This window comes from Nannospalax galili, unplaced genomic scaffold (genome assembly GCF_000622305.1).
Source record: "Nannospalax galili isolate Female #2095 unplaced genomic scaffold, S.galili_v1.0 scaffold633, whole genome shotgun sequence".
Classification (NCBI taxonomy): Eukaryota; Metazoa; Chordata; class Mammalia; order Rodentia; family Spalacidae; genus Nannospalax; species Nannospalax galili.
The window spans coordinates 1,942,237-1,954,378 of record NW_008336075.1 but is presented as its reverse complement, the minus strand read 5'-3'; the positions used below and the strand labels follow the sequence as shown (position 1 = coordinate 1,954,378).

At 39.7% G+C, this 12,142-nt stretch overlaps 1 protein-coding gene across 1 annotated transcript in view; it reads left to right on the top strand.

Moving 5' to 3' along the window:
• Nucleotides 1-11,242: 11,242 nt before the first annotated feature.
• The window catches only part of LOC103732320 (contactin-associated protein like 5-1-like), a 219,275-nt gene continuing 218,375 nt past the window's right edge, over nt 11,243-12,142 (top strand). The window contains exon 1 of the mRNA XM_008830876.1: nt 11,243-11,453. Coding sequence (XP_008829098.1) covers nt 11,243-11,453 — 211 coding nt within the window. The remainder of the gene's footprint in view (nt 11,454-12,142) is intronic.

Genomic DNA, 12,142 nt, shown 5'->3' with positions numbered 1-12,142 from the left:
GCATCTTGATAACTATGTCTCCTGATGTTTAGAATGTTCCTTTATGGTTAAATGTCATTGAGGCTGGTAGCCTTTGATTCAATCTCTGTCCCAGACTGGCCTTGACTTGAAATCCTCCTGCCTTAGAATTACAGCTGGGTACCACTGTATCTGACTTATATAGCTAATTTTTATGTGAAATCATTACCTCTACCTAATAGATGAAATTATTGAAATCATGTTTCTGAGAGATAATATGAAAACTTTGAGGCTGTACATGGAAACTGGTTGTAGGTGATTTTCAAAGGTACCTTGCCTTTAAAGACCATGGCTTCCTATTACAGTATGTCGTCAACAATCCAGTGATATTCTATAGGGATTCCTAGCAATAGGATGGTAAATGAAAATTAATAGCACCTTTTAAAAAAATATTTTCTTTATTTTTATTTTATGTGTATGAGTGTATTGCCTGCATGTATGTGTGTGCACCCATATCTTGCAATGCCGCAGACATTAGAAGAAGATTTCGGATTCCCCTGGAACTGGAGTTAAGGATGGTTTGTAGCCACCATGTGGGTGCTGAGAATCAAACCCAGGTCCTCTGCAAGAACAGTCAGTGCTCTTAACCGCTGAGCCATCTCTCCAGCCCCCAATATTCAGTACCTTTATAAATGCATTGGTAAAAGAGCAGCATCTGTCTTCTCATGTATCTGTAGTCCAAAACTAATAGGTCTGTAATATCAGTGACCTGTATATCCAAAGATTTACATTTCTTGTGCTTCATGATTGGTAATTAAGGCTTACCTTTAGCAATAAATTAGTATAGTAAGACCTTGCATTTCTTTGACTGGCATGTGTGCAAGAGAGAGAGAGAGAGAGAGAGAGAGAGAGAGAGAGAGAGATACATGTGTGGGAGACCAGAGGTCAATATCTACTGTGTTCCTCAGTTATTGTCCACCTTATTTTTTGAAGCAGAGTTTCTCTTTGAATCTGTTGCTCACTAATTCAGCTAGCCCAGTTGACTAGTAGGCCCTGGAGATCTTCCTGTATCTGTCTCCAGTACTGGGAATACAGTTATAGGTGCAGCTGCACCCAGCTTTCTACATGAGTTCTGAAGATGGAACTTGGGTCCTCATGTTTGCTTAGCAAGCCGTTTACAACTGGTCCACCCCTCAGTCCTCATATGTGTCCCTTGCTGCTGTCAAAAACACATTATCAGGTATTTAATATGGTTTTCATTTGCTCAGGGCCAGATCTCAGAGCTTGCAACAAATAGCTAGAGGCTTGGTCTCAATTTATCAAGAAAAATAACATCATATTAAGTAAATAACATATTTACTTCCTTCCCTTTCTTCCATAGTGTTCTAAGAATCTCTTCTAAAACTGCAAATGCTGATTTTTCCCTGTCGGGGTTATTGCTTGAGCTACTTAACTGTTTCCAGATCCCCCCACCTGAGTAAAGACAGCTAAGAGCTAAAGTGAAGCAAAAGAGAAAAGAGGAGATTTTTGACTGGGTTGGCCTGTTGCACTGTTTTGCCAAAGGTTTCTGCTCAGTCATAGTTTGAAATCCAAATTTCAGAAAAGTGAAAGAAAAAAATATATGTAGCACCTGCTGTTGTGATCCTATTCCAGAGAGAATTTGCATCATCTCATTCAGGGATGGTAGATGGCTTCGGGAGGACACGGTACCTGACAGATGAGTTGGCGCTTATCTGTTACAGACACAGGTTATGAGCATGACAAGCTGTTGGAGGACATGATATAAAACATAGTGAGAGCAAACTTCTAGTCCTCATGAGATAGTGCCAGATATTGCCTGCCCCAGCCAGTTGCAAGTAAGTGACTATGGACCCCTCTTCAGCCCTGGTTAATTGGGAATTCAGCAAGTTGACCATCCCTGGCACAGACACCATCCAGGAAGAAACAGCATACCAGGAAGAAACAGCATACCCATACCTTTTATTTTTTTTCCCTTTCAGTCACTCCTAAAAGTCTGGTAGCAAAAGACTGTGGAAATTTGAATATTGAAACTTTACTTGCCTTTCCACAGATCAAGAGCCATGAAGTAAGGTGATGTAGCAGAAGAGAATTAAGCTGTAATATCATTCCAATGTCCCTTACTACAATCATTGCTTTAAGAAATCTTAGAACTCATATCCCTTGATTTCCCATCAAAAACTGAAAAAGATGGTTGTATGGCACACCCTTACAGTCTGAGCATTCTATGTGGGAGGATGAAGCAGAAGGATTGGGAATTTGAGGCCACCCTGGGCTACATAATAAGATTCTTTCTCAAAAAAACAAAGGCAACATAATTTTTAAAACTCTATAAATAATTTGTTCTCACACTAAGACAATATGTTTACATTTCTAAAGAGCACTAATCTTTCAAGTTGCCTTCTGAACAATAACAGAGCTAAAACCTCAACGAAACAAATACTATCATTATCCTTAGTTTATTCACTCTTTCAACAAGTACTCAAGGGTCACTTCCACCCTGTGACTCCAGAATAATTTGTCTTATGCAACTTATAGTGTGCTGACAGGAAGAGACACAGTAAGATGATAGACAGATAGATGATAGATAGATGATAGATAGTTAGATAAATGATTAAACATTAACTGAACCCAGTATTGTTGTGTCTTATACTTCCAAGTGATAGTTGATTATGGGGGGAAGTCAGGGCAGGAACTCAAGATAGGAACTTGGAGGCAGAACCTGAAGCAGAGACCATGGGAAAACACTGCTTACTGACTTGCTCCTCTGGTCTGTGCTCAGCCTGCTTTCTTATATAACCCAAGATGACCTGCCCAGGGGTAGCACCACCCACAGTAGGCTGGCCCTTCCCACATCACTCAACAACCAAGGAAATGTCTCTCAGACATGGCCATAGGCCAGTCTGATAGAGGAAGTTCCTCAGTTAAGGTTCTCTCTTCCTAGGTATGCCAAGTTGAAAACTGAGGCTTTCTGAGACAGAAAGACAGATGATAGAAAGATAATAAATAAATTGATGGAAGATAGAAAGATAAATGGATTAATGTTAGAAAGATAGAAGATAAATAGATGATAGATGATAGACCTATTGATCTCTCTATATACACATATATGCCAAAACATAATATATTTTATTTGTCATATTGTAATAAGTGCAAGAAGGAAAATAAAAACATTAAGTAGGTGGTTAAGCTTGTGAAAAGTTGCAGGGTCACCTGATGAAGCCCCCAAAAACATACATAAGGAGGTGGAATGAGTGACAATCTCTGCTGCCTTTCTATCTTGGTTTTCATTTCTCCCTTTGCCTGAGGCCTTACCCAGGACATATAAGTTACTCTCTTTTTACCTCTTGGTCAACACCTTGCTGCAGTCTTGCTCCTCATCCCAAGTTCAATAATAAATGGCCAAGCCTTCCTGTCAACTTTCATACACTCTCTCCCTCTTCATTTGGAAGAAAGTTTTCTATTTATTTCTCAGAAGGGCAAAGGCATAGTTTCTCTTTGCTTTAGTGGAGTGTGAAAAGACTGATTGTGTTAAGTGGGTATTTCAGTCCTCCCAAGCATGTACCATATGGGAGAGCTGCCATACATGTTGATGTTACATCTTCAGTGCAGAAATGGAAACGTAAATATGTGACATGCTTGTCAACAGTCACTTTATCACCCCTTATCTTTCACACAGCAGGAGCTGCACAAACTCCAGAACTTCAGCATAAACACAACAGTACTGGAAAAGTTTGATGGGGGCCATCTGCACTCATTTATTGAGCACAAATTTATGTTTACATGCATAAAGCCTTTAAGAATAATTATCAGGGGCTGAGGAGATAACCAGTGGTTAAGAGCAATGGTATCTCTTGCAAAGGGCCAGGGTTTGTTTTCCAGGACTTACTTACATGACAGTTAACAACCACCCATAACTCCAGTTCCAGGGGATCTGTTGCCCTCTTCTGGTCTCCATGGGCATTGTAGACACAGGGGCACTTACATGCAGTCAAAACACTCATACACATAAAACAATTAACTACTTGCTTGCATCATGCAAGGCAAAAGATAATAAAGCCACATGTGTATTTGGCTCTGGGTTGATGTTGTGACTTGAATGTGAAATGCATTCCATAGGCTCATGTGTTTGAATACTTTGACCAAAGCTGGTGTACTGTTTAAGATGGTTGTAGAACCTTTAAGAGGTCGTGCCCAGCTGGAGGAGGTGTGTCATTGAGGGCAGGCTTGGAGGCTTTATAGTCTGTCCGTACTGACTGTTCACTCTCTGTCTCCTGACTGTGGATACAATATGACCTCTACCTGCTGATACCATATGCCTTACCTTCCTCCCACTTTATCTTCACCACAATTATGGACTATATCCTCTTGAAGCATATGCCAGAATAAATCCTTTCTTCTTTAACTTCTGTATTTTGTCAAAGCCTTGAGGAAAGTTGCTAATTCCATTGACATACAGAATTTCATTATTCAATACCAATAACTGAGAGCTATACACAATCATTATCATAAGGCAACTATTTTCCTATTTGTTTGACAAGTTTCTTCTTGGTATTTTAAGAAGTTTGAGTTACTTAATGAAGAAGCTTCTTTACAAATAAAGATGATTGATTGTTAAAAGTAGTAATTGGCAAGAATAAGGTGATTTGAGTTATCATCTACTTCTACTTTACAATGATTTTATTAATGGCCGTTTCTGGTCATTATAACTGATCATCCAAGGAAATTTATTTGTACTTCAGTTGTTGATGAAAGAGTCCTAGTGAAAATAATTTATAAAAACTCATTCTGGCTCATCAAACTTGAAAAACAATGAAGAAATGGAACTAGTTATAGAATTAATCACATTTTAATTTTAAAGTCTGTCTCTGTATGTATTGTATGTGTCTGTATGTGTGAGCATGTATATGTGTTCAGGTATACAAACACAGATGCACCTGGAGGCCAGAGGTCAACATCAAATACCTTTCTCAATTATTCTACAACTTATTTGTTTTTAATTTTACATATTTTGTGTGCACATGTGCGCCACATGTGTGGAGGTCAGAGGACAGCTCTGAGTCAGTTTTTTCCTGTTACCTTGTAGAATCTAGGGATTGAATTCAGGCCATCAAGCCTGTGCACAAATCGCTCTACTCAATGAGAGCAATCTTTCCAGCCCTCCATCTTGTCTTTGGAGATAACATATTTCACAGAACCTGGAGCTCACCAATTCAGTTAGACTGGTTGGCCAATGAGTTTCAGTTATCCTTTGATACCCACCTGCCTAGTGCTAGGATTACACATGTTCCTGGATTTTTTCAAGGGTTCTTGGGATTGAACTCAGATCCTCATGTTTCTATGGCAGACACTGAGCATCTTTCTAAGCCCTTAGAACTAATTGCCATAAGGGGAGGGATCTAGAGGCTTCATAGTCATGGGGTACATGTATAGGAAAGTGTTGCTGTTATTGTTGCCTAGGCACAGGTGTTCTTCATCTAATGGCACCTCTAGTAGGCAGAACATCTTACCCACAATCCTTGTAGGGAATGATATAACTTCTGACAAATTCTAAATTAAAGGTGAGGGTGGGAACAAAAATTAGAGGTGAGGGTGATGTTCTAGCGAGTAAGCCAGGAAACCTTATATATGATAGGATTTTCATCCAAAAATAACTTTCGTGCAAGTCTATTTAAATGTATTTATGACTAAGTGGAGAATATTAAGACTTAACTTTGGATTTCATTTTATGAAATCACCAGGAAGGTGACTGTCAGCTACAGTCACAATGAGGGAGAGGAGAAGCAAGCTGCCCATGTGACCATGAACTACAGGAGCACAGCTGCTGAAAGACTGGGTATGGATGCATGAACGAAGCACCAAACCCTCTGGAAGGATTCCTATTCAAAAAGACCCAGGAGTCAGTTCACATGTGATTGTTGGTGCAGTTACCCTATCTACCAGTCAGAGTGGAGAAGCACGGCTTCCTGAGGGAAGGAAAGGAATAGACATGAATGCACGATTGTTTCCATGTGGCTCCTCTCACATGGGCTGGATCACCCCATTTCTATTCATGGTTCCAGTTGGGACAATCTGACAGTTGTTGCCTATACATCCTCCTTGATTTTATATTCTGATAAAGCCATTGTACATCATAAATGCACTCAATATACCTCACCTAGCTCAGACAAAAAGTATCAGTTGTTTATTCTTATGACTGAAAGGCAGCTGCAGCTAACATGGCTCAGTATCCCAGGAGAGAGGATCACATTGTTCATCATCACTGGATGTGTGATTTTTACTAAACCCACATTTTTGCACCACTGCCATATTGAAAATTCCTGAGTTGAACCATCTTAAATTGAACCACTGTAAGTCAAGATGGTCTATACTGCTCCCTAAAATTTTTGCATTATTGCTTTACAATGGAAGCAATAACCAGACAAAGGAATCAAGGTGTCATGGGAGAACAGTTACATGTATCACCTATCTCCCTTTACCAATCACGAAGATACATTTGGGTTCCTATATAGTCATCAAATTATAACCTTTAATCCCAATTCAAAGGCCACCCTGTAAAATGGTAGATACATTTTTCTGTGCATTTACAATGATGGAACAGACATTCATCAGTAATAAGGAAAGTTAAGACAGAGAATTCAGTGTTTGAAGTCTCCCTTTAATCTCCTAAAGTCTAATGTTTTAGGGCCCTACTCAGTCACCAATAGTGGCCAATGCCTTGTATTTAACATCTTCATTTTCTATTGTGCGTGCCTGCTGGAAATTCATTTATGTACACCTCCTAGAAGAACAGTTGGGAACTAGGAAGCTGGAGTGGGCTTATAAATTTCATCTTTAACCCTGCAGTTTGCATGTTAATTACCCTTTGCCTTATTAAATGTATCTTATCAAATCAAATAAAATGCCTTTATGATTAGCTCTGAGTTTCCAGTCTTCCCTTAGCTTTAGTATGTACTCTTTTGGAGCAAAAGCCTTTGAATGTCATTTGGAAAATGTGAGTATTAATTCGTAAATCCCTTGCATGAGACTTCCAGGTATTAATAAATCCCTGATTCAAAATACAGAATACACTCTCATGTAAAGGTATCTTAACAAATATAGTCTATAGGAATCTCTATCCCATACTCTCTCTCTCTGCTTCTCTCTCATCCTTCTTTTATAAACAATGTTATTAAAAATTATCTGCATGTTACTTAACAGCAATCATATTTCTCTCATTAAAACTATATGTCACCTGTGCACAAATTCAGTATATCACTGCTTGAGATGGGTTTGAGGGAAATTAACTAAAACACTAGAACTGTAGTGTACATAAAATCACTCAAGATTGGAAATGTTAAGGATCCACCCTGATTTTTTCAATGTGTCTACATCTTTAACGTGTCTGAGTCCCAGGCTCTCTTCAGTGAAGTGAGGACACCACACTATCTGATCACAGCATTGTGAGATGCATGGTCATTCCTGAAGGCTCAGTCTATGGTGTGGTGCCTCCTTAGTGAAGAAATGTGCTGAAGCCTCCCTTGAGGTGCGATAAGGTGAACTAATGCATAACAAAAGCTTAACAAGTGGCTGTCATGGAGGAGTCCCTCCAGAATGGTACTGATGATGGTAACCATGGAAATCACTCAGTAGCAGAAACCTTGCTTTATGTACACATGGAGGTCATCAGGGGAATAAAGCAATAGCATTGTTGAACTTCACTCAGAGTTTCTACTATCTCCTCTCACACAGATAAACTTGGTAAAAGATCAGTTCTGTTTACACTCAATTGGCCTAGCATTAAGTTTTTGTATGTGTGTGTGTGTGTGTGTGTGTATGTGTGTGTGTGTTACATATATGTATCTGAAGTCTGTGTCTATAGAGTCATGCACATTCGTGTGGAGGATAGAGGCCAAGGTTGTGTGTCTCCACTTTATTCATTTTGAGACGTGATCTGTCACTGAACTTCATGTTCACCTATCAGTGAGATTAGCCAACCAGCAGGTCACAGTGATCCTACTGTCCTGCCTCCTCAGTGTTGGGATTATATTCATATATTGCTACACCTTGGTTTTTTTTATGGGTTTTGAGGGTTGAATTCAAGGCCTCATGCTTGCATACAATTTCAAATTTAAACATCTCCCCAGCTTTCTTTCAGTGCTTCTGAGCTGAAGTTAGACTGTCAGCTCCAAAAAGGCCCTGGTACCATGCACTGCAAACTTGGACATCTTAGAACTATAAGACCTTGGATCTACTTGGACTTCAGCCTCAGACTAAGAAGCTGTAAATGATAGGGCATGGAAACATGGAGCCTCGTGCCCAAATACAGACTACAGGCTGCAACCCTGAGGCTGGGAGATAGCATATTGTAGGATGACCCAGAGCCACACTACCATACCAGAATGCTGTGCCTTTGACTAAGAATCCCAGATTCCTCCTCAGAGCATATCAGATACAAGGTAAAGGATAAACTCAATGCATTTCCAGGTCATAAGATAAACTTTCTTGCAGTTATACAAGAAGAATTTAAATATTGTTGTAGGGTCCCGGGGCACAGCTCAGTTGGTAGAATGCTTTCCTGGCTTGCAGGAAGTCCTGGTTCCATACTCAGCACAGCCTAAAACCAGATGTGGTGACTCATGCCTGTAATGCCAGCAGTCAGGAACCAGAACAGTAAGATCAGAAGATCAAGATCATCCTCATCTACATAGTGAATTTGATGCTAGTCTGTGATACATAAGACCCTGTTTCAAAAAAAATTATTATGTATATATACATAAGTATAATATTTGTATATATATAGTTTTTTAAATTTTCTGTCTTAAAATCATACAGAATCAAGGAAGGTACCTATTTTCCTTCTTTGAATATGTTTCTCTGATTCATTTTGGCTAGATATATGGTACTATAGATTAATCCATAACATGGATTCCACATGCCTGGGAGGTAGAACTTATCATACAAATTCAGTAGAGAATCCAGAGGGCTGAAGAGAGAGGCCTTCACTAGAGTATAGGAAAATGTGAAATAACATCCCTGCAATCTCAAGTGATGAGAAATCTCTAAAGTTCTAGAAGTTTGCCTTCCTTCCTCTGATGCAAATAAAAGAGGTACGGACACAAGGACACTTATGAAGAACCAAGTTGCACAGGGATGGGTGTTTTGAAGATGAACAGGAGAACATAGTTGCACACAAGGCCAGCTGCTGAGGTTCAGAGCAGGACCTGTGGAAGTACAGCCCTGCTGAATAAGTTTCCTGTTGGAATAGAAAGTGAAACTTAAACTTTTGTTTAACTTTAACAAATCTATAGAATGAAATGCAGGACTTGAATCAAGTCCTTCTCACTTTCACATATCCCAGGGTGCCCTCAAATTATTTATGGAATGGAGGATGATCTTGAATTTCTGATCTTCAGGACTGTACCTCACAAATACTGAGATTGCAGGGACGTGTAATGCTGGGAATGGAACCCAGGGCTTCATGCTTGCTAGGCAAACACTCTGCCAGCTGAACTACGGCTCCAGCCCAAAGCCTTCTTTGCTTACACAGCATTATGTGTCAGCAAAACAGGAAATTATCTCTAATCTTATCTACAAGCCATCTTATTGTAAAACATGGTGGTTATTTCAGTGTCCTAGAATTAGATATAGAGAGTATCTTAGCATCAGAGATTGGATGCCCTGGATACACTTAAGGTCTTCTTCTGTTGACATTGCTTGAGGTATTTGAAAATGGATTCCATTATAATGGGTCAAAATCCTCTTGCATTGTGTTTACTTAGGCCATTGAGAAGCAGAAGATCTTTTGTTCTTCGGTTGGTGTTGCTTGTACATGGTAGGCAGGCTCTCTCTATAGATTCCCTGGGCTGAGATGGACAATGATGATTCATCATGAAATGTACCTCAGTGTATTAACTGACAGCTTGTCTTAAAGAAGAGAAGTCGCTGGAATGCTGACAACTCTTCAGGAATGCTCAGTGCAAACAGTTGTACAACATTCATGCACTTAATGACACAGAATTATGATCTTCAAAATGGCTTCAGTGATGAATCTTGTATGTTTGACCCCCCCCCTTTTTTTTTTCAAATCATGAGGTTTAAGCATTTGGAACCAATCTACCAAAAATTAGTTCTTCTAAAATAATCACTTGTACATGTGAAGCCTATGAGATATAATGCAAGTGAACCAAATAGGTCTGTGCTGTAGCGTGTGTGTGTGTGTGTGTGTGTGTGTGTGTGTGTGCATGTGTGTGGTATATATATGTGTGTGGTATATATGTGTGTGGTATATATGTGTGTGGTATATATATGTGTGGTATACATATGTGTGTGGTATATGTATGTGTGGTACATATATGTGTGTGGTACATGGACATGTGTGTATGGGTGAGTGAACCTGCACACATGCACAGGGGCTAGACTACACAAGGGATTTAAGCACCCTCTTCTATCCTTCTCTGCCTTGTTCCTTTGAGACATTGTCTCTCACTGAACCAAAAGCTTGTGTTTTTTTTGACTGGGCTGAGAACCAACAACTCCCAGTAGTCTTCCTACCTGCTTCCTTCATTGCTGGGATTGCAGTGTGTATGGGACTGCACCCAGTTTGTTATATGGGTGCTAGGATTTGAACTCTGGTCTTCATGTTTATGTAGTAAGCATTCTTACTGACTGAGCATGTATGATTTTTTTTTGCATAAACATCACAGAGAAATGGGAAATGATACACATATATACCTAAATTGTGATGGTTCCTTCCTGTAAAAAAAACAGATGACAAATAGTCTGAGTGTGGGGGCTGCAAAAAAAGAACATGAGTTTTGGAACAACCTTGGAATAGAACCCCCAGTTCTAACTAACTGGGTGATTGAAGATTTTCCTTCTTTCTCTCCTCTTTCTGCACTCCAGTTTTTGTCTTTAAAATGGTGATAACTATAATATTAAGTGCTTAGCATAGTGACTGACCTTAAATAGTGATGACAATTATTTCAATAAAAGGCCTTTTCTTCCAAGAGAGGATGGTCAGTTACCTTGGAGTCCACAGTGGTTATAAACACATGAAAAACTAGAACTGTATGGTGCTATTAATTTTGTAAAGCTTCAGGGGTTAGGGCTAACAATTTACTTTATTCATAAAATTTAGCTAGACATGGAGGGTAGGGAGAGGAGTGTCTTAACAATATTTGGTATTTGTGAAAAAAATATATCACACAGTGTAGGATGGTCACCCAAGCCAGCTCAATGTCAGAGAGGCTGAGAGTATCTTTTTCCCCCAAAGTCTGGGTGGAAAATGTATAATTCTGTTGACATTACTTGGTACTGTCAAGTTCATGGAGTCTTCCTTCATCTGCAGACATTTGTAGGAAACATGAATGCTGACAGTGTGGTGCACCACAAGCTGCTGCACTCTGTGAGAGCCCGCTTTCTTCGCTTTGTGCCCCTGGAGTGGAATCCAAATGGGAAGATTGGCATGAGAGTGGAGGTCTATGGATGCTCCTACAGTAAGTACCCACACCTACCACAACACACTGCAGTGTGGGTGAGTGACACTGTCCATAAAATGCCGGTTTATTCATCTTGAGAGTGTCCTTTGTCCTGTCTGTGTGCATGCATGTGTGCACAGGTGTTCATATTTGTGGGTGCACATGGAAGCCAGGTGTCAGTGTCCAATACCATTCCTCCAGAATAAGAACTATCAGGTGAGATAGAGCTTCTCACTTGGCCTGGAATTTGCCAATTGAGGCTATGCTGACTGACCAGTGAACCTCAGGGATCTTCCTATCTCTATTTCCCCATTACTGGGATTATAAGAATATGCTATCACCACTACATCCGACTAGATTTGGCTCTGGGAATGGAATTCACATCTTTATGCTTACAATGGTAAGTGCTTTACCAACTTAGTTGTCTCCACAGATCACAATTGTTGTGAAGTTATTCTAGACTTTAAAACACACACACATGCACAAACACACACGTGCAATTCTCAAGTACATGTAATCATGACTCAGACAAAATTCAAGATCACATACACAAGTGTGAAAATGAGGAAGCACAGAAAACTCTTTCAGATTGCTTAATATACCTATCTTCTTCAGACCCTTAAATCATATCTACTGAACTACCCCAATAGCTAAAAACAGAAGAGTCCCAGAATGAGAGGATGGCCAGCATTTTATTTTAAAATGAT